Source organism: Elephas maximus, chromosome 25, assembly GCF_024166365.1.
Source record: "Elephas maximus indicus isolate mEleMax1 chromosome 25, mEleMax1 primary haplotype, whole genome shotgun sequence".
Taxonomy (NCBI): Eukaryota; Metazoa; Chordata; class Mammalia; order Proboscidea; family Elephantidae; genus Elephas; species Elephas maximus.
The window spans coordinates 61,881,457-61,905,559 of NC_064843.1; the positions used below are offsets into that span (position 1 = coordinate 61,881,457).

Genomic DNA, 24,103 nt, shown 5'->3' on the forward strand with positions numbered 1-24,103 from the left:
TACCATTTTCACACACTTGACTCATACTAAATATTTGCCATTATCAAGTGTTGACAACTATGTGGATGAATGGAAACTCCTTATATATTACTGGCAGAAATACAAGTTGGTGTAACTACTTTGGAAAACACTTATGCATTATCTTGTAAATAACATTCTCCTAACCTATGACTCATCACTTCCACTTCTAAATATCTACCACAGAGAAAATCTCAAATATGTCCATCTTGAAACACACATAAGAATGTATATAACTGCATTTTTCAAAAAAAGTAAAAACTGGAAACAATGTAAATGTCCATCAACAGGACAATGAAAACATAAATTGTGATATATTCACAGTGGAATATCATACAGCAGAGAAAACTTAATGAACTACTGCTACAGGCCTCAATGTGAATGAACCCTAGAAATAAATAACTACGTGAACAAAGCAACAACACCACTTTTACAAAGTTCAAAAATAAGCAAAACTAAAGAATACGTTGTTTGCAGATGCATACATATAGCAAAATCACAGGGCAAAGCAAGGAAATAACGAACATAAAACCGGCATAATGCTGCTCTCTGCAAGGAGGCAGCAGAGGGAAGAGAAAAGGAAGGCGCTCCCAGCTCAAAGCAACGACACTGGAAATATTCTAGCTCTTAAGTTGGGTGGCGGTTTATGGGTATTTGAGTGTGAAAGAGAGAATATACACGCATACGCTGGTACATGCCCTTTTTTAAAATAAACAGCTGGGAGACAGAGAGGCTTTCCTTTTCATTTTGTACCTTCTTGTGATGCTCCTTGGAAACTCTATGTGGCAGTTCTACGCTGTCCTATAAGGTCACTATGAGTTGGAATCGACTCGATGGCAGTGTGTGTGTGTGTGATGCTCAGTGTTCTAGAACATGTACTCCTTGTTTTTTTTAAACGAAAAATGGATTACCTGTGCAGATGAATTATGGGCTGCTTTTTTATTTTCCTCATGACACTTCATGTTTGTTTTTAAAAAAAAATAAACACTCTTCTTTTTTTTAAAGAAACCTAAGAGATACTTGCAAGTACGTATCAGGTAGGGATTACCATCTAAAGTGCTGTCAAACAAACATACAAAAAAAATGCTATCAGGAAAGGGAAACCTGAATGTATGTCTCACAGGCAAGGAGAGCTAGTTAAAAATATAGAATGCCACATAAAGGCCGGGTGGTGCGTTCCATTTTCTTTTTTTTTTTTTTTTTCTCTTTCTATGTTTGTAATGTGATTATAATTTTACACAGAAAGCAAGCAAGACCTCAAAGGATCTCAAGGTCATTTTGGCCTATAACCCACCTGACTGAAAAAATTTCCAAAAAGCAAAGCATCACCGCCATCAATAAATTTATTTACTATGCCAATAATTCAAAAGTTTATTTTTAATGACAACCTGATATGGTTTGAAAATATCTTACTGTTATTCCTTCATGTTCTTTCTTCACATGTCCTTTATTGTCTTGAACAGGCTTAGAGTCTGAAAAACTCAAATTCTGTGCATTCTCTATCTTTTGACCTAGAGATTTGGGGGGGAAAAAATCATCAGAAGGACATCTCAGATGGAGACCATTTTGAAAACTACATTTATTTGTAGGTAAGTACTAAATTTAGACATATAAATGGGGGTTATGAACTGGGAGCCTATGGGTCAGGTCCAAACTTCAGACTTGGTCTCTTTGGCCCACAGAGAGCTTTTAAGATGGCAGACTGAATGCCATTCATTGTAGCTGGCACTATCCAGTTTGTCCATAAGTTCACTTAGCTCATTATGTTAGCATAGGGGAGGGAAACAAGACGCTTCTGGGGACCTGGGAAAAGGTTCTCAGAGGGACACCTGCCTTGTGGGCCAGGTAAGCTAGCAGGAGGAAAAGAGCAGCATGTGTGGGGGTGGGGGGACTGGGGGGAGGTTCACTGTTGCTTGAGAATAAAGACTGATGAGAGAAGGCAGAGATAACCAGTATTAGTAGTAAAAAAAAATAAAAGGGTGGGAGGGATATCACTATAAACATTACAAAGATTTTATAATCTGGTGCCAATAAATGTGAAAAACTAGAAAAATTTAACAAATTCCTAGAAAAACACAACTCACCAAAATCAAAACAAGAAAAGTAAAATCTTAATAGTCATAATTATTTTAAAATTTGAATGGTATTTTAAAACGTTTCTACTAGAAAACTATAGACCACTGGTGAATTCTACAAAGTATTTAAGAAAAAAAAATTTTATACAGAACCTTTTAGAGAATAGAAAATCTTTCAAATAACATATTTCTCCAATTATTTTCACTCATTTTCTTATTTTAAGAGGGCTTCATTTTATGAGATGAGCAAACCTCGACATTAACAATACAATACAACTTCTTGATATATAAATTGGTTTCTTAGCTAACTCAGGAAACTAAAACTAAAGGATAAGTATAGTCGTTGACTCGACACGATTTAAATGTTTTCCAAGTCAAACATTACTCATTGTTTACAGGTCTAATCATCTGCCTCTTTGCTTTCTACACCCTGTTGTTCATGAAGGTTGGTGGAAGAACTGCGCCGATTAATACTATTAAAAATTTATTGTTTTCAAACTCAGAGGAGTACACAAGCGACTGATAAACATTTCACAAGGCAGGTTAGCTGTCCATTCTCATTCCCACAAGAGGTACTCTGAACCTTCACCACTTCCCTTGCAGCCCCCGGGCCCCAAGGACCCATGCCCACCCTCTCTCCCTGCCTGCTAACTGATTTGGCCTCGCCTCCTAACTAACACTCTCGTTTTCCTCCTACTCTAGCCACGCTGGGCTTCTTTCTATTCTTCAAACATGCTAACCTTGAAAAAAGTGGACATATATATATACAATTTAGATAAATATATAAAAAGAGTGAAACATTTCATTGCCAGAAATCATATCCTTGCAATCAAATTAAAGAGTAAATTCCTTTGAAATAAAACGTAGTTAAAATAAATGTAGACAGCAACAGTAGACGCAGCCTTTTTTTCAGCGAGACTCTATGGTCACGTACTAAGAACTGAAGGTGTCACGCACCCTGAGGAGCATCTGAGCACAGCTGCTCAGTGATATCTGACGTGCTGCTGCTCCGAGGGATCTGCTGCTGCGGCTGCTCCACCACCAAGTGATCGGCTTCCGTTCCAGGTGCGCTTTCCGACGGGTGACACTCTTCCACTTCTATGGGCATTGACACGAAACACAAAAGAATGTTTTCTGAGACTCTTAAAAACAGTTTCACTAATTAAAGCAGCTGATTCTAAAATCGAACTGATAGGTGCTTTTTTAACCCATAAATTTCATGCAGTAAAATAATCTGCATTTACGTAATAAAGTTTCCTACACTGGTTAACACTAACATTCCACTCCAAGAATATATCTTCCTGTTAAATTCTACAAGGCCCACCCACACCTTTTCATTCAGTCAAAGGGAAGAAAACAAAAGGGAAAGCCACAAAAGTGGATGAGAAACGTAAAAGCCATTTGGAATTTCGGGAACAATCACGCAAAGGAACGAGGGGTTCAGGAGACGCATGGAATGGGCGCTTCGCAGGTGAGGGGAGTAGAAAGCAACACAGACTCACGCACGCATGTACACATACACAACTAAGATAAAGGGCAACATGGAATCTCAGCTCATTAGTCCTTTTAACAGATAAATGTACGAAAAAAAATTTATAATAATGGCATATACCACTGCAATGCAATGAGTCTGTCTTTATATATGGCCTTTCTGGCCCTGGGTTTGTACTTCCACCGAGATAATTTGCTAGGCTACGATCCTGCAAAGGGATTGGACAGTTTACTATGCAAATAAGGTAGGTAAAACCCTTGCAGGGACTGGACAGTTTACTATGCAAAAAGGTGCCTGTGGCCTACCAGGGGGATTAGTCAGTTTGTAGTCTTGGTGTGAGGAGTAGACTTATAAAAGACCCAATTCCACAGAGGTTGAGGAGGATCTCACTACTATCAGAAGAAGAGCTGGGGGCTCTTTGGACCTGGGGTCCCTGTGCTGAGAGCCTCCTGGACCCAGAAGACACAGAGACCTGTCACACTGAAGACAGCTCAAGACGGCATAAGATGGTACAAGCAGTAAGAACCAGGAAACCAGCATGAGACAGCTGCAGTGGGCTTCCCAGCCCATAGAATGAGAAAGTTGCAGTGGGCTCATAGATCCACAGAGAGAGAGGGCTGAATGCCTTTGGGCAGGAGGCTTGCTGGCAGGAGGCTTACTGGCGGACTGGGGTGCCCCCGGGCACTTGACTGCAGAAAGAAAACAGCTGAAACACTTGCCTGAGCAGGAAGTGGGAGCAGAAAACCAAGAGTAGCCTGCCAGTTAGCACAGCTAAAAAGGAGCTGAGTGCTATCTTGGTTGGAAGCTGCCTTCATTGAGAAACTGTCTACTGAGTTATTCCTGTTACTTCCAAGCTGCTCCTGATCCCAAGTTGCAGCCTGTTGTTATTGTCATCAGGTGCCATCAGGTTGGTTCAGATTCATAGCAATCCAAGGTACAACAGAATGCAATACTGCCATCCTCACAATCATTGTTGCAGCCACTGTGTCAATCCACCTCATTGAGGGTCTTCTCTTTTTCGCTGACCCTCTACTTTACCAAGCATGATGTCCTTCTCCAAGGACTGATCCTTCCTGATAACATGTCCAAAGTATGTGAGATGAAGTCTTACCATCCTCACTTCCAAGGAGTACCCTGGCTGTATTTCTGCCAAAACAGATGTTTGTTCTTCTGGCAGTCCATAGTATATTCAATATTCTTCACCAACACCCTGATTCAAACACATCAAATTCTTCTTCAGTCTTCCTTATTCGCTGACCAGCTTTCCCATGACTGAAAATACCATGGCTTGGGTCAGACACACCTTAGCCCTCAGGGTGATATCTTTGCTTTTTAACACTGTAAAGAGGTCTTTCACAGCAGATTTGCCAGATGCAATGTGTCTTTTGATTTCCTGACTGCTGCTTCAATGGGTGTTGGTTGTGGATCCAAGTACAATGAAACCCTTGACAACGCCAATCTTTTCTCCATTTATCATGATTCTGCTTATTGGTCCAGTTATGAGAATTTCTGTTTTCTTTATGTTGAGGTATAATCCATACTGAAGGCTGTGGTCTTTGATCTTCATCACTAAGTGCTTCAAGTTCTCTTCCCTTTCAGCAAGCACAGTTATGTCATCTACACATCACAGGTTGTTAATGAGTCTTCCACCAATCCTGATGCCACATTCTTCTTCATATAGTCCAGGTTCTCAGATTATTTGCTCAGCATACAGGTTGAATAAGTACGGTGAAAGGATACAACCCCGATGCACAGTATCCCCTCGCTCTATTTGAACAACTGCCTCTTGATCTATGTACAGGTTCCTCAAGAGCACAATTAAGTGTTCTGGAATTCCCATTCTCCGCAATGTTATCCATAATTTGTTATGATCCAACAGTCAAGTGTCTTAGCATAGTCAATAAAACGCAGGTAAACATCTTTCTAGCATTCTCTGCTTTCAGCCAAGATCCATCTGACATCAGCAATGATATCCCTGATTCTATGTCCTCTTCTGAATCTGGCCTGAATTTCTGGCAGCTCCCTGTCAATGTACTACTGTAACTGCTTTTGAATGATTTTCAGCAAAATTTTACTTGTGTGTGATATTAATCATACTGTTTGATAATTTCCTCATTCTGTTGGATCACCTTTCTTTGGAATGGGCACAAATATGGATCTCTTCTAGTCAGTTGGTCAGGTAGCTGTCTTCCAAATTTCTTGGCATAGAAGATTGAGAACCTCCAGCACTGCATCTCTTTGTTGAAATATCTCAACTGATCCTCCGTCAATTCCTGGAGCCTTGTTTTTCACACATGCCTTCAGTGAAGGTTGGGCTTCTTCCTTCAATACCATGGGTGCTTGATCATATGCTACCTCCAGAAATGGGTGAATGTTGACCAATTCTTTTTGGTACAGTGGCTCTGTATTCCTTCCATCTGCTTTTGATGCTTCCTACATCATTGAATATTTTGTCTATAGAATCCAAAATTGCAACTCGAGGCTTGAACTTTTTCTTCAGTTCTTTCAGCTTGAGCAATGTCGAGTGTGTTCTTCCCTTTTGGTTTTCTAACTCCAGGTCTTTGCACATTTTGTTATAATATTTGACTTTGCCTTCTGTATCTGCCCTTTGAAATCTTCTGTTCTGCTCTTTTACTTCATCATTTCTTCCATTCGCTTCAGCTACTCTACGTTCTAGAGCAAGTTTCAGAGTCTCCTCTGACATCCATTTTGGTCTTTACTCTTTCCTGTCTTTTTAATGACCTTTTGCTTCCTTCATGTATGATGTCCTTGATGTTTTCCCACAACTCATCTGGTCTTTGGTCATTAGTGTTCAATGCATCAAATCTATTCCTGAGATGGTCTTCAAAATGCAGGTGTGATATTTTGGCTCTCATTCATTTAATTTTCTTCAGCTTCAGCTTGAGCTTGCATAGGAGCAATTGATGGTCTGTTCCACAGTCCACCTCTGGCCTTGTTCTCAGAGATTATATTCAGTTTTTCCATTGTGTCTTTCCATAGATGCAGTTGATTTGATTCCTGTGTTTTCTGAGGTCCATGTGTATAGTCGCCGTTCATGGTGCTGAAAAAAAGGTATTTGCGAGGAGTAAGTTGTTGATCTTGCAAAATTCTATCATGCTGTCTTCAATGTCTTTTCTATCAACAAGGCCATATTTTCCAACTTCTGATCCTTCTTGTTTCCAGCTTTCGAATTCCAATCACCAGTTATTATCAATGCATCTTCACTGCATGTTTGATCAATTTCAGACTACAGAAGTTGATTAAAATCTTCAATTTCTTCATCTTTGGCCTCAGTGGTTACTGCGTAAATTTGAATAACAGCTATATTAACTGGTCTTCCTTGTAGGCATATGGATATTGTCCTATCATTGACAACACTGAACTTCAGGATAGGTCTTGAAATGTTCTTTCTGACGATGAATGCGACACCATGCCTTGTCAATTTGTCATTTCCGACATAGTAGACCATATGATTGTCTGATTCAAAAAGGCCAGTACCAGTCCATTTCAGCTCACTAACGCCTAGGATATCGATTTTCACGCGTTCCATTTCATTTTTGATGACTTCCAATTTTCCTAGATTCATACTTCATACATTCCATGTTCCTATTATTAATGGGTGTTTGCAAATGTTTCTTCTCATTTTGAGTGGTGCCACATCAGCAAGTGAAGGTCTCAAAAGCTTGACTCCATCCACATCATTAAGGTTGACTCTACTTTGAGGAGGCAGCTCTTCCCCAGTCGTTTTTTAAGTGCCTTCCGATCTGAGGGGCTCATGTTCCGGCACTATATCAGACAATGTTCCACTGCTATTCATAAGGTTTTCACTTGTCAGTTTGTTTAGAAGTAGACTAGCAGGTCCTTCTTCCTAGTCTGTAAGCTCCACTGAAACCTGTCCAGCAGGTGGTCCTGGTGATCGCTCAGTGTGTCATACCTTGGAGGCTTGCATGTTGCTGTGATGCTGGAGGTTTTGCCACCGGTATTTCAAATACCAGCAGGGTCACTCTTGGTGGACAGGAACCTGTTACTTCCCTAATAAACCACAAAACTGTGAATATGGTTGGTGAGTTCTGTGTGGCCACTGCAATGAATTACTGAACCGAGCAGAGAAGTACAGAGTGCTGTGGGAAGGACAGGTAGTCTCAGAACTGGTAAAAAGGCTGGAGAGTAGAGGTGTGTCTGAATTCCACCTCATAGGAATCAGCTTTGGACTGATGATCGTCCTTTTCCTCCTACCTCCTGAAGTTAAACAACTTCTGACTCTACTATTAGCTTACATTCACCAAATGCAATACTGAATTAACCTCTAAAGTGTAAAAATAATCAACTGGTATTTTTAGACAATCAATACAGAAATGACATAAAATAGAAAACTACAGATGAGTACTGACCACTGTGTATACTGACCAGTTTGTAGTATTTTTAAAAACCACACTGTCCTAGAGAATGAGCTCCCTCCTAGCTGCACAGTTCATTTTAATCTCTAAAGACTGCCCAAACACATGGAGAATTGTCCACCCTCTCTTCCTCTAGAATCACAGCTTCCAGCCTGAGCCACATTTTGCCTAGGTTATTGTAATAGCCTCCTAACTGGTCACTGCCCTTTCTTCTTGCCACCTTCATATCTATCTTTTACGTAGCCCAGAGAGGTTCCTCTGAAATAAAGATCTAACTGTGCCTGCTACCCGCCTCCCTTAAAGACTTGCTGGCTCTCCTCATTTCACCCCACGCAGGGATCTCACCGTGAGAGCTCTCACCCACTTTATCCTCAAGCAATGCCAAACCACTTGGCACCTGCGATTCTCCTCCTGCTGGCTCTCACCTGGCTATCCAATGCAGTGTTCCTCTGAGAAACCTCCTTGAAGGCCCCCAGGAAGGGTCATGTGGTCCTCCTCTGTGCTAACATAAAGCCTGTTCCCTCATCCCTCCGGGGCACACCCCTCCTGGTCTTGCACGTAAACCCCACTGCTGTGCCCCTTACTAGACTCCATGCTCACTCACAGAGCCAGAAGGCTATACATCTACGCTACTATAATGTTTAATTTCCCCCCAAATTTTAGTCAGCTAAAGTTTCACTACTTCTAAGAAGAGACTGGTCTGAACTCATCCTGTATTATCTTAACTGGCTGTGTCAGCCAATTCCTCACTGAAATGGAGACTCGCTGCCCATGTGCCATTCTCTGTGATTAGGGTGTCAGGGTGATTGTTCACCCTCACCACGAAGTTAAATGTAGAAAGGTTCTAAATTTAGTACACAGGGCCTCAACAAAGAGTTGTTTCTTCATTTTTTCTATCCAAATGAAAATTCCATTTTAAAGTGCACTGATACAAATTATAGGACCTCAAACTATGAAATTTGTGTGATCCTCCACTTAAGAGTTGAAAGTACTGGGCCACAGTCTAAATTTGGATGTTTCAGGGATGCTGAGCTTCAGGTATAAGCAAAGGAAGGCAGACATGGTAAGAACAGACAGACCCATCAAAGCCACACCTTCCCCAGGCTGTCTGTGCCTTCCTCTTCTCAGGATTGAAGAGCAGAAAACTGCTTATTTTTCTACGGAGAAACATAAAACATATGTACATATTTCTGATCTACCCACACGTCCCAAAGCACAGACTAGGCCCTTTTCACAGGTCCATTTCTAAGCTCTTCAGCATTAAGTAAGAGAAGCCAGGTAAACACCAGGGCCACCCCCTTTCGGGTATCTTCTTTCATTTTTTAATCTTATTATGCAAGACGTTAAAACCTTCTGGAAAGAGTTTATATTTGTTAATAAACCTACTTGTGAATGCAATGTCAGTACAGAAAGCCCAAGAGCTTCCTAACTTTCAAAAAAAAAAAATATTGGCAAGTGCAAGTTTTTATGGGTAGTGGGAAAAGTGGGTTTTATTCTCTTAAACCAGATGCCAAAACCTACTAGATGCTGGTTTCTGAGCCATACCAAAACCAAAACCAAACCCAGTGCCATCAAGTCGATTCCGACTCATAGCGACCCTATAGGACAGAGTAGAACTGGCCCATAGGGTTTCCAAGGAGCGCCTGGCGGATTTCAACTGCCAACCCTTTGGTTAGCAGCCATAGCACTTAACCACTACGCCACGTAGAAGCAAATAAGGTCTGGGCCAACAGAGCTCGGCAGCATCTTTTTAAAGGTGAAGAAGAACACTGCCATCTGGTGGGATCCGAGGCGGCCACAGCATCATGGCTTCCAAGTGACAGTGCTGGAGCAGAAGGGAGGAGAGCCTGCCACCAGCAGCTGGTTTGCCTTCCTAGCAGGCTGGCCTAATGCAGCTTTTAAGTCTTTGTTTTTGTACAACTGTCAGGAGGGACTTCTCAGTTGGAAAAACTTCAAGTCTGTAGACATAACCAGAAACGGTGGAAGCGGGAGCATAGGAGACCAGGGTGGGAAGGAAGGAGAGGATTAGGTCAAATGTGCTCCTGGGGCCTGGAGCTACTCCCGGGCCGACAGCTGATCAATCAAACGGTGTGAAAAGGAATTATAAATTCTTCTGTCCCACAATTTAAACCCAATTTCCTGATTTGTAAGTCTACATTTCTTGGACATTTCCAATACTTTTCACTAAGAATATATTCAACACATTTTTTTTGTATAAATGAACTGTTGTTGTTACTTTGCATGTTATTTTGTAAAACATTTTCTTGATACCTTTTTTAACAGTTCTTGGGCTCCCTCTGCTGGCTTTTTATTTGTTAAGAAAGAGTAATTTATGTTAAAGCTGCTCCCATTCTTCAGTGTCAGCTATAGCAGTTACTCTTCCATAACAAACAGAAGTTATTTTAATTTTCAAGTACAAATATCAAGATATAGGATTACCTGATATTCAAAACAGTAAAGAACAACCTAAATTATATAAAAATTACAGAACTTCCAAATCTAATCCCAGGAAGTCTACTGCATTCTGTGTTGTAAATGACACACAATTTCTATTCGTATGACTTCAAGAGCTAAATCCTATCTCAAATTCATCAAATCATTGTTTCTCTAAGGCCTAGCTAATTCCAATAACCCCAAATTTAAAAGCATTAGCTTTCTGGCTACCTTGGTAGTGTTAGTTATACAATACCACTGCCAAAACATTGCTTTCTAATACTCCAAACACCAGAAGAAAGATCAAATAAGGGTTACTTGATCTCATTTTTTGCTACTGAGAGTCAGCATGATTACAGTATTTTTACACAAACAACACACACCCTCTCCCCTCCCCCCAGGTATTTCTCTAAGCATGCTAGGCTAAATTTCTTACAAGTTAGTGTAAAAAAATTTAGCATAGCATGCTTACAAAAATACCTCTCAGGGTGGGGTTGCAGTTGGCAAAAAAAAAAAAAAAAAACACATATTATTCATGTAAAAATATGGTGAGTAAACTCTTAAGAAACGTCTATATAGTCCAGATGTTTATTTTTCAAAGCAATTTAATTCACTCTTTAATCTAAAGTTTCCTTAAATAATCTTATTAAATAAAGTGAGACTCACTCTTTAATAATCAAAATTCTGGATTCCATTTACCCCTAACACAAGGTTGTACAAGCAAATTTAATACTGCAACTTCGTAATTCTTAAAACATGGTGCGTAATACCAACTCGACCCTAAAAGGCACAGGAGATATGTATTAACTCAACGTTTCAGTGTTCCCAAGGCCATGAAATCCCCAGACATTCCAGAGGTACCAGCCCCGGTCCTGGCACGAGTCCTTCTGCCTTGGGAGCCTGGGAATCAATGCAAAGCAGTTCGGCAAGGCTTCCGATTAGGCTCCAGTAAGTCTCCTTTCGAATGAGGGAAGACCATCAATGCTCTAATTACTATTACAGTATTCCTAAAAGAATAATAAAACTTAGCATCTTCATGGCCTGGAAATGTTATAGATTGATAAATGACCCCAACATAAAAGTAGTTAAAATTGGAAAACAGCTGAAAGGAACTGTTTCCAGAAAATGAATATTACCAAAAATGCCAGTTCTACCTTCCACACATGTATTTATGTAGCCATCAGTGGAAATACAGACAGTCGGTTTTGACTCTCTCAAAATACTAACACCACGCCTTGAACTTTCCAAAAAATTCTGCTGCTGCCAAATAAAGAGTCCCAACAGGATCAGAATAAGATATAACATTCAATGAAGGTAAGAAATTCTCTATTGCTTCAATTAGTAAAGATACTTTTGGTGGACTGAATGGCCATATAGATTAGGAATAAAACTAAGAAATGTTAACTTAAATGAAAATAAAATTAGCAATCATTGTTAGCGCAAGGAACTAAAAAATCTAAGTAAAATAAAATGTAATACTAAATGAGACAAAAAAAATTTTCCAAAATAGGATTACTAACAGGAAGAGATTTCTTGTGAGAACATATTCCGGACAAACTAATAAAAAACCTAAGTGAAACACTACGGGGGAATAAAAAAAAAAAAAGGATTATGAAATAAGGAAACTTTTCACCATGAAAAAATCCTTTTAGGTAGACATCAGCCAAATAGAAGGCAAAATTATTTTAAATACTTTATTAATAATTACTAGGCAGCAGCATTTTTTTTTTAAACCAAATAATCGAACAATTAACACTCATCAGTTATCTAATTGACTGGTGACCCTCTTCCCAGGTACCATCCTTACCGGTTTTTTCCTTTAGTATTTACTTGAGACAAAGAACTTTCTAAGAAACATTACAGCCCTTAGTCTAAGTAAAACTAACTTCTTTCCTCTTATTCTATAAACTAAGCAAAAAAGTATTTTACATGCCCATCAGGGAAAGTAAGTTTTAATTTTGCTTTGCTAAAAGCCACAGTATGGAAACCCTGGTGACATAGTGGTTAAGGGCTACGGCTGCTAACCAAAAGGTCGGCAGTTCAAATCCACCAGGAACCCCTTGGGAACCCTACGCACCAGTTCTACCCTGTCCTTTGGGGTCGCTATGAGTCAGAATTGACTTGATGGCAATGGGTTTGGTTTTTTTTGTTGTTAAAGCACAGTATGACATAATTTTTTGCTGCTGTTAGCTGCCACCTAGTCGACTGCCACTCATGACTACATGTGACCCCATGTGTGCAGAGTAGACCTGCTCCACAGGGTTTTCGAGGCTGTGTCCTTTTGAAAGCAGATCACCAGGCCTGTCTTCCGAGGCACCTATGGGTGGGTTTGAACTGCCAGCCTTTCAGCTTACAGTCAAGCATTTGACTGTTATGTTACCTGCAATATTAAATAACAATCTATAAAGCCAAATTTCTGAAAATGAAAAAGAACGAGGAAATAGCTTCATCTTTGGTAAAAAGATTCAGTTCACTTTTTTGGTGTTGTTGTTGTTACCTGCCATCAAGTTGGCCCCTGACTCACGGCAGCTCTTGTGTAATAAGACTGGGCCATTATGTTCTGCAGGGTTTTCATCAGCTGATTTTTCAGGAGTAGATGGCCAGGCCTTTCTTCCTAGTCTGTTTTAGTCTGGAAGCTCCGCTGAAACCTGTTCAGCATTACAGCAACACACAACCTGCCACTGACAGACAGGTGGTGGCTGTGCTTGAGGTGCACTTGTCAGGAATCGGAGCTGGGCCCCATATGGAAGGTGAGAATTCTACCACTGAATCACCATTGCCATTAGAGTCGTTGAAAGATAACTAGACACAGACTCAGTCATTCACCGCAGAGCAACTAAGTCCTTTTGTTGAGGTGGCTAGGCCACAAGTCACTTCTGGTGCTGTAACATCCTGATAAACATCATCATAAATCAGAAAACACATCATGTATAAACCACACGTGGCAAAACTCAATCTTAACTGGCTGAAGCCCAGGACCAAAGTTTCTTTGTTTTGGCAAGTATCACTTTTGTGGGTTTTTAAAAAATCCTTTTTAACCGTGAATACAAAGTCCAGTGAGGTTACAGATTTTTTTAAACTAATCTAATGTCCACTAAACATGAAACTACATAAAAACAACTACTGACACCCATTAAAAACTAATGGCAAGTCCAACGACCACGCACACCTGTGTGATGTGGGGTAGGAACAAAGGAGGCCAGGCCCAGTGGGAAGCGGGAGAAGCCCACAGACACAGATAGACACAGGAGGCAGCATTACAGTACCTGACAGGCTGTGAGAGCAAGAGGAGGAAGAGAGACCAGGGAAGAGAGCGCTCACGGTGTGGAGGAGCGGGACGCTTTTAGTGGCAGTCAAAGCCTCAGAAAGGTGAACACAGTTGCTGATAGACTGGCTTCGCTTAGCTTCCAGGAGAGATAAAGTCATAATTATGTCAGAAGAACATCAGGACTTTACACTTTTATCATATTATTATTTTTCTGGGCTCTCTTTAAATATTCAAAAAAAGTCACTCTAAACTTTAAAGGAAGTCAGTACAAAGCACAGTATTTAATCAGAGTCTCTAAGTACAGCCACCTTTCATCCAGTCATTCTGACCACAGAGCAGAAAGGATGGTCCACATGTAATGCACTTTATTTTAGAATGCTTTTCACATTTTTTATTTTTCTGCTGTGCGTCAGATTCGCATTTGGGTTGTTTGTTTATAATAGTTTTTCCTTTCTAAGGACACACATAAATGACCATGGAAAGGAAGGGAAAATCTAGCTTAGAATTAAAATTATTCTATAAATACTAAATAATCCACAGATTGGTTTACTGAGAGCTGACTGTATTCAAAAGCAATTCACTTAGAAAATTAAATATCCTAAAAGCTCAAGAACACTTAAAAGTCAAATTAACATTTAAAAGACTTGGTATTTGGAAAAAAAAAAGTGTAAAAATCTCCATGAAACTCATCCTTTCATATCACATTTCATGGTTAAATCCCATTAAATCCGCAATTCCTTAGTATCAGCTTTTATGATCTCCTCAAGTTTTCTATGCACATTTGGGAAAATGGATGGACACAGGAGAATATGCCTCATACAAAACCACCATCAGCAAAATCAGTTTTATACTTATAACAAAAATATAAAGCCATGTTTGCTCTTTTTATTACTTTTACGTGATTCTATTGAACATGAAAGAAATACAACTACAAATGGTAGTGGCACATTTGCAAAAAGTAAAAAAAACATTTTACTGTCCTTTCCGCCATCCTTTGCCTGTCTCATTAAATGTACAAAACATCATGTTTAAATAAAAACAACTTCCGTGTAAATGTCAGACTTACTGACTTTAAATTTCCAAAAAGATCTGTCCATCTCGCAGTAAGTCAGAGACTTTTCACTTGAGTGTTCTTAAAGTTTCCCTTCATCAATCAAATAACTATGCATCTTTTCCAAAACAGATCTCTAGATATTTTAGGAATAATAAACTACGGAATAATAATTTTGTGTGGAAATTAAAATTTGCCTTCATCTGTCATTTCAGATGTCTAAAATTTTAGCATCAGTCACACTCAGTGACGAAGTTTTATTTTCTAATTCTTGAAGAGTTATAAACTAGTGTACTCTCTATTAAAAATTGTCATTTCTCTATTCTGCAGTCAAGTCTTTTGTATTTTCCTCCTGCCTCCCTCACTGATGCCTTCTCTACTTAACTGAAATTTATGGGCAAATCATAATACAACAATCTTAAATTATTCTCTTAGCTGGGATTAGAAAGAAAAATAATACTTTCCAATGGGTCTTCCATAACAAACATCTTATTGCTAAAAGCAGAGCCTGACTCATGATCTGCTGTTCTCTCATAAAAAGGTGGTGGCCTCTACACAAATCAAGCTCTACCAGGAAAGATTCTGGGCCTTTTTAAAAGGAAAAAAAAAAAAGATGAATTGTCATTATATGATGCAAAAATAACAGAACTGAGTAAAATTACTAATATTTAGCCTATACTGATTAATTTTATCAAATAGCATGATAGTAACAAAATCTTCAAAGATCACTATTTTTACATGCAACAGAAGATTCATAATTCTTAAAAATATGAAATAACATATACACACACACATATATATTTGAAAAATACAATAAGGTAACAGTTCTGTCTGTCTCAATAGCTCTCATTAGCATCACTATCTTTCAAAGTTATGATTCCAAGTGGGGTTTGTTTTTCTGTTGTTGTTAATAAACCCTACAAAGGTTAGGTTTATGGTCTTTAGATGACATACTCCACAATGATCTTTACATGATGGTGTAAAAGTGGCTGTTTTTGCAATACCATGGCTTCTCAGACACCTGAGAACACTGATACACATAACCCACTAACATAATTGTGCTGAGTATTTTCTAGAACATACTGGTACTTCCACCATATTGTGGGCACTGTCTGTGGGTTTAAAATACCTGCTGAAAACCTGAAGGACAGCTCTTCTATGGCTACGTTTTGGCTACGTAGTGACATATGAAACAAGCAACAGGTAATAATTTGCTGCTCATTAAAATGTGTGAATAAAATTTTTGAAGTGTTTCAAATTATTTTCATTATAACTGTGATTTAGGGGTAGTGAGGGAACAGCAGAAAGTCTCGGAAGTTAGGGATAAGGTATATTTTCATAAAAATTCCAACAGGATTCTAAGCCAACTATATTAAGCCTTTATTAAGCACGGTAAAATACTGAGCTTAAACGAATCTTTGTTTTATGACTGGGGGCTCTTGTGATTTCCTGAAGTCAACACGCTAAATATCAACTACAACTACATGATATTACTGAGGAAAAACAAGAGAAGATGGAGATGAATTTGTTTTAAACCTAAATTACAGCTTCAGCGTCACTGGGGAGTGAGAGAAGATGTTTTTGTTCTTATTAAGCACTGGATATAAGCTTACTTTTTAAAGATTTCTGTTTTTAAGGGTAAAATGTAGCAAAGTCCAACTAACTGGGTGTTCTCAAGTTCTCATTAATTAGAATAAACCAAAACCCCGCTGCCGTGGAGTGGATCCGACTCATAGCGACCCGGTAAGACAGGTAGAACTGCCCCCTAGGGTTTCCGAGGCTGTAAATCTTTACAGAAGTAGACTGCCGCATCTTTCCCCCACAGAGCAGCTCATGGGTTTGAACACTGATCTTTTGGTTAGCAGCCGAGCACTTTAACCACTGCACCATCAGGGCTCCTTATTAATTAAAGTAGACTGTAAAAATGACATTGTACAGACATGAAAAGATCAATTTTCTAACCAAAAAAACCCAAACCCACTGCCGCCGAGTCGATTCCAACTCATAGCGACCCTATAGGACAGAGTTGAACTGGCCCATAGAGTTTCCAAGGAGCGCCTGGCAGATTGGAACTGTTGACCACTTGGTTAGCAGCCGTAGCACTTAACCACTAAGACACCAGGGTTTCCCGATTTTCTAAAGAAACAAAAAATTACAATGTCTGCATTCGATCCTAAAAACTAGTTAAGTGCATGATTTTCCTGTTTTTTGCCAGACAGTTTGCCACACTCCCTTAGGTTAGTATCTTTTAACAATGACAACCCAACTCATGTGCTCACTGTTAGGAAGCTTTTTCTTCCAGGTTGAAGCAAAACCTGCATTTTCTCTATTTTGCACAGATATCTCTCTCAATACTAACATTTCAAGTTCTTTTTCACAATGGAACACCGAGAAATAAATATCAAAAACTGTGCTTTGAAAAGTAACCGGAACAAAAAAATTAAAAAGATTTAGAGACATTTAATTTAAGAAAGGGTCTAATATTTAAGTTCTGAGTGGAATTTTAAAACTTCTAAATATTTCATTCTTGTAAATCAATTTCAGACAGCAAACAGAACTCTGAGGAATATTTAAATAAATGTTTACCAGTTGCCTTTTGGCGAACACTGTTTCTTGCTTTCTCAACCCCCGGTGCTCCGGATGTGGTGGCACTCCTAAATCTCATCGGCTCAGTGGCATCTGGGTGGTTCCGCCAGCTGAGAGAGAAGGATCTCCCCACAGCAGTTCCCTTCTGAGAATCTAGAGCACAGCCTGATAAAAGGTAAAACAAGAAAAATAGTCTACAGGCTTCACTGACATTCGTTTTGTAGCCTGTATTGCTCAGCAAATCATATACATACAATTATATATAATCAGCAGGTTACCTTGCTGCAAATCAGGTACCAATTTCTTATATTACAATTTAGAAAGTTAGTTATTCATACACCAGTAATCTAAAAGATCCTGTTGCCAAAGTATTTTTCAACAGTTTCACAAAAATTATGTCTTCATAGTATTCATTTCAACACACAAAAGAATATTAATAAACCATTCTCAGTACAAGAACAATATATTATGAAGATATGCCACTGTTCCTGGGACATTCCAAAAACCACCACTTACTAACCAAAACACCAGAGACCCTGATGTTAGGACTAGCACCCCACCCTGGACATGCCAGCCCCTCCATCACACGAATCCCAAGAGGGATTCATGCCTACGAAGTTGAATAGATTCAGTCAAATACGCAAGGATAATATAAAATCTACAAATAGCAAAGCTCGAAAGTAATAAAAAAAAAAATTGAAACTCTGTGATTTAACTTCTTTTCTTTGATTTCACTCTGGTCAAAGATTTCAATGAAAGGTCATGAATCCAAAAGAAATACAGGAGCAAGGAGGGGGGAGAGAGTTCCCCACAGGAATGATGTGGCTGGTGGCTGTCACCTGTGGCTTGTCTCCACATGCGGTCCCTCTGTGCATTTTGTTTGCACTAGTCTAATGCTTAAAAGGTAAGTATTTCTATAATGAATATTTAAATCCTTTTTAGAATAAAGCAATACAATAAATGAAAAAAAAATTTGCAATTGCTAGTAAATAACTAAATATGTTCTGTATCATTCTAGAGGCATTTTGAAGTTGTGTTTGTTTTCCTAAGACAAGTCTCTCTCTTCCCATGATTCTGTTCGTACAGTGGGAGGAAAGAGTAATAAGCATTTTTCCTCCTCTCTCCTGAAAGCACCCCTAGCAGGGTGCCCTCTCTTCTGGGCTGAGAATCCCAGCCTTGGTGAGCCACGTTCCTGGGTGGAAGCACCCTGGGGCTCTCAGGCCCTGGGTTTACACAGGGGCCTTCAGGATTGCTGAGAGGGACAAGATGGAGGTCCACGGTACCAGGCTCTCGGCTCCCTGTCCCTATTTCAATTCAAAATCTCCAAGCTAATACACATTTTAGGAAGGGGCTCTACACAGCTTCAACTGGGGAGTGGCGTAGAGAGAGCCACACTGCTGAAAAATATGTTAGAAAATCATTGTAGTAGACAGTCTAAATCTAAACCGGGATTAAAGTGTCCCTTAGAACGTCACAGACTTAAGCTACTTTGTTTTGGTTTCTTACTAACTTGCTTCTCCTCAGTAGTACTTTGGCAAGCCATTCTCATGCTGCAACAAAGGCATTATAAGAATCAGTCATGTTAATTACATGTTTGGATGGTGAATTAATCACTGTAATCTGTTCACACCTCCCTACATCTACATGTTCTGTTAGTTCTCTCCTACAGACTCTGGGGTTCGTCACATGACTGACTTTGAGGTAGCAAAACTGAGCACACAGACTTGAGATACCCTATAAAATGTGGACTTGCTCTCTTGCTGTTCCTGGAACTCTAAGCCATTATGTAAACCAGGCTGAGCTAGCTTGCTAGATAATGAAAGACATGTAGCCCACTCACCTTCACTGTACCAGCTGCCAGCCAGCCAGCCAGCCAACCCTCAGAAGTAGAGCTGCCAAGCCAACCATGTCATAACCTAGCTGACTGCAAACAGTTCAGCCAAGACCAGCAGAAGAACTGCCTAGCTGAGCCCAACCCAAATTGCTAACTCACAAAATCAGATCTAAAATGGTTATTTTAAACCACTAACTATAGGAGCGATTTGTTACACAGCAAAGCTAACTGATATAGTCTATAATAAGACTACTGTTGAGGTTGTAGCCTACCACAGCAAGCAATGTACCTTTCATGAGGCTTTTCAGGAGAAATTTCTCCCAAGTCTCAGGACAAGGAAAAGCTATGTATCACCTAAGCAAGTGGACTGCTTTTACCTTACCTATGTTTCTATTTGATGTCAGCCCTATAAAGATCACAGCCCACTCCAAAATTCCCCACCCCACCTAGCATATGAGACTCTCTGGCATGCATTCTGGCATTTTAACCAAATCTATAGCTCCCCTCAATTTTGCCTCAATTTCTTTGTTTCTTTACCTATTGCATTATACGCATTTTCATGTGTTGCCTCAAAATCTTTACAGAATAAGTTGGAGTACAAATGAATTAATCCAAGAAGCCTGTGTCATGGTCTCTAAAAACAGTAATGAAGGCAGGGAGATGTCAAATTGGCACCCCCAAGAGAAACCACCACTGATATTCTCCAACTTGATCTGACTCTAGGTCTTAAAACAATTTTTACCCAGAAACACAACGAAGCCAAAATGACTCCCATCTGAAACATTAAGAATTTTTCCAAATGCTTCCTAGGCAAGCAGTAGACTAGATCTTAACAGAGTGGAGTCTTGGTCCAAACTTGTCTGGCTGTGATTTCTGGTTTTACCACTTCTTAGTTATGTGACCTCGAATGAGTCAATCGCCTTAAACTCTCTGACCTTCAGCTTCGTTGGCTGTGACATGGGGATAACAGTATCTACTGCACAGGGTTTAGATGAGGGTGAAGAGAGAGAATATGTACAAAACATTAGCTATTACTATTACTGCTGTTGCTGCTATTCCTACTTCCTCTTCATCTCCTTCCTTCTTCCACAGCTTCTTCAGCAACTCATCATGCTCTTTAAGGAGACAGAGCGATATGAGAGACAACTTAAAACCACCGTTCAAAAATACCATCTGTGTGGCTGGTTCAGGTATTATTAAACTTCAGGCATTAATTACTTAGACATATAAATACACACTCCTCCCCAGTCCCTGACAACTGGTGCTACCCTGAAAGAGCGGAAATACCTTTGCCTCTTTGCTTCTTTTCCTTTTGTTCACTTAATTTATCCAGAGGTAGGTTTGTCATCTCCACTCCATAAACCGTTCTTGCGAGCACTGCCGTTAAGGAGTCCATGATGTTGGCCCACTCGTTTATGAGTTCCTCCCATTCCGTGAGGGAAGACAGCACACCAAGGAAGTCATCCCAGAGCTCTCGAGAAATAGACACACAGAGGCTTGCTCGGATCCAAGCCACAATGAGTGTCTAGAACAAACCAGCCAACAAGAGAATTCAGTCATCTTCATTTGGAAGAGGTACAATACTTAAGAAAATATTTTAAATTACTACTAATGGAGTGAAATGTAAAAAGCAGTTTTAGATGTTGTTTTTCCTTGACTTTGTCAAATTCATTTAACCAACTGTTATCAGTATTTGAGCTTCTGTGAAACTAGCTACTTGTTTAATATTATTCCAGTTTCTGTGGCCAGTCTGGCTATATTTAGGGAGAAGAGAAAGTCCGTGTGCCTCAACTCTTCTGTTTCTTGACAAAGCTCTTTCCCTCACTCTCCATGGTGGCTACTTCAAACCTCCTCCTCTATATGTAAACCTCTAACCCCAACACCTTCTTCCTCATTTTTAGCAAATGAACTCACTGCAGACTTTACGGGAAAGAGAAATCATTAAACAAGAACCCCCTCAACCTCTGCCCAGACCCCACGCTCCTGCCCACATTCAGACCCAGCTTTTCCTCCACATCTACACTGGCTCCCCACCTGTGCTCTGGACCCTTCCTCACAATTATGCATTTCCAATAAGCCTATCCCTCCTTTATCGCCAACCTCTCCTACTACCCTCGTCCTCCCCATCAGCATTTACACAGGCACAATTCTGCCTCATCTTAAAAAAACAAACAAAAGATATCTCTTGAACCCAGACTTAATGCTGTAGCTAAAATCCCATCTTTTCCCTCCCCTTTCAAAGCTGAAAATCTTAGGAGAATGTTCTGTACTCCATCTCCACTTACCCAACTCCCATTCAAGTCTCAACCAACTGCTCTGGCTTTTGCTCTCTCTAAGCCACTCTACCTTCTGCCTAAGGGGCCTGATGGTGCAGTGGTTAAAGTGCTCGGCTGCCAACCTAAAGGTCGACAGTTCGAACCCACCAGCCACTCTGCTGTAGAAAGATGTGGCAGTCTGTTTCCATAAAGATTACAACCTTGGAAACTCTATGGGGCAGTTCTACCCTGCCCTATAGGGTCACTATGAGTCAGAATCAACTCAACGGCAATGGGTTATGGGATATACACACACACACACACATTTTTTTTTTTTTCTCTTTAACATAAACACAGGAAAACTGTGAAATACAAATCAGTCTGTAATCAGGCAGGCCTGATCTGCCCATTTGATACTTAAAGTGATCCTTTGGCAATGTACCTGTTCTCTACATTTCAGTTTCTGTACACTGTATTTAACATTTCACAGGGGTAAAAATGTTAAAGTAGAGCTAAAGTAGTGAAGTATATTGAAAACAAGATTTAAAATTTAAATATCTGAATCTAAGATAAACAAATTTTTGAAAACTAAGAACAACAGGAAAGAAAAAATGAAAATAATTTTATTATGACAATTTTTATTGTGACCAAAAAATCAGTTGACCCTAGGTGTATGGGTTTATTTCTGGCCTCTCAAGTCTATTCTATTGGCCTATGTGTCTATTGTTATTCCAGTACCAGGCTGTTGTGATTACTGTAGCTGTATAATATGTTTCAAAATCAGGAAGTATGAGTCCTCCTACTTTGTTCTTCTCTTTCAACATTGTTTTAGCTATTCCGGGCCTGTTGTCATTCCATATAAAGTTCAGGATTGGTTTTTCTATTTCTGTAAAGAAGTTTGCAGGATTGTATTGAAATTGGAATATTAGGGGAACAATTCCATTTATAGTATCATCTAAGAGAATAAAATCCTAGGAATAAATCTAACCAGGAACATGGCTTATACAATGAAAACTATAAAATACTGCTGAAAAAAGATTAAAGAAGGCTTAAATAAATGGAAAGATGTTCCATGTTCACAGATTGGAACACTTATATTGTTAAGATGTCAATATTACCCAAAACGATCTATAGATTCAATGCAATCCTGATCAAAATGCCAGCAGAACATCCTTTTATAAAAAAAAAAATTTTTTTTTTAAGGGGAAGAAGGAAGGAAAGAACCCTAGACTCTTGGTTCTGTCACTAATTTGGTTTGTGACCTTAGCCAAGTCACTTGGATTTTCTGGGACTCACATTTTTCTTTGAAAATAAAAGAGTTGAATAAGATCATCTCCAAGTTTCCTTCAATGCTGAAATTTAATGTTTTATCATGTCTTGGTACACAAGGTGTATACATAAACACCTTACCTCATAAATCACTCCTTTTCTTAGATACATTTGCGACCATCCACTTTCTACCTTTCTCACTCATTACACTTAACGGGACTACACAATGGCTCATACTATAAACAGAAGGCTTTCTGGTGAACCTACAGAGCTTCAAACCTAAGATCACATTTAGCACTGACAACAGATTACAACGTTATTTAGGGCAGTCACCCTAGGGGAAAGGACCATCCCCTTACTGGTAAATATCTAAAACGAACTAAAACTCAACCATCATTTGAAAGAAATTTGTCAGCTCAGTTTATCTACTGATAGAGAAAAATAAATACTAAAGCAAAAATTAGAACAAGATAAAAGGATAATACCAGCTTAAAATTTCCCGTCCCCTTTAACTGCCTCCTTAGTCAAATTAAAGACAAAAAACTCAAGTATCTGACAATTTTAGGCAGTCTGCATCATCAAATGAGTAACAGAGAACATTTAAGTTTTAGTCTGGGACTCACAGGATGTCCACTCGATAGCTGGCAGATCTGTTCAGACCTTTAATATTTTTTCCTCCCCTTGGATCTCACAACAGGACTTGGCAGGTCAAGAGAGAGGATTGTAAATTCCGTATGAATCTGCTCTGGTCCTTATGACAACCCTGCAATCCCGTTGTTTGCCAGATGAGGAAAGAGACTCAGCAAGGTGAAGCGATCTGTTCAAAGCCACACAGCTAGGAAGTGGCAGAGTTGACAATCAGAAGTGAAAACTACCTAACTCCAAAAATCTCATTCTCTTTCCACTATTTTATAGTCAGGTCTTAATTTAAACATCCTTCTGGATCTATCTAACCATTGCCAAAATAATAACAGCAACATCAAAATAATCATAAGCTCAAAATCAATCTTCAAGTAAGCTTTGGTAAAATTTCTCCATTAATGGGGGACATTTTTTCCCTAAAATAGAAAAAAACAAACAAAAAACACAACACAACTCTAGAAGAGATTCTTGCATAAGTTCTCTAATTCCAACACACACAACAGACGAAAGGCCAGACAATTGGTGAGGGACTAGGCCCAGGCACTGGCCAGCCCAGTTGGCAGCCCAGTCCCATCAGGGACAAGAACTCAGGTGCCAACGCTGAGCCGCTCCACTGAGAGTCAGAGCAAAGTCAGCAAAATGTCAGTACGTCACCCCCGAGCAAAGCAAAGCTGCACCCAATAACTAGGTAAGGCAATCAGTACAAAATTGATTATAATATTTGGGGCAAGGGAGTATATGCCAATTATCTTTATAGCTGCTCATACATTTTTCACCAGTATC

At 39.5% G+C, this 24,103-nt stretch overlaps 1 protein-coding gene across 6 annotated transcripts in view; it reads right to left on the reverse strand.

Annotated features, from left to right (window-relative positions):
* Positions 1–24,103, reverse strand: part of RALGAPA2 (Ral GTPase activating protein catalytic subunit alpha 2) — a 459,903-nt gene that overhangs the window by 282,278 nt on the left and 153,522 nt on the right. For all 6 annotated transcript variants that reach the window (XR_007515412.1, XM_049869401.1, XM_049869403.1 and 3 more), the window contains 4 exons: positions 20,442–20,679; positions 17,321–17,485; positions 3,051–3,191; positions 1,432–1,529 (listed from right to left, as the gene is read on the reverse strand). Coding sequence is in view for 5 of the 6 variants with exons in the window: in XM_049869401.1 (XP_049725358.1) it covers positions 1,432–1,529; positions 3,051–3,191; positions 17,321–17,485; positions 20,442–20,679 (642 nt within the window). In the remaining variant the exon portion in view is untranslated. The remainder of the gene's footprint in view (positions 1–1,431; positions 1,530–3,050; positions 3,192–17,320; positions 17,486–20,441; positions 20,680–24,103) is intronic.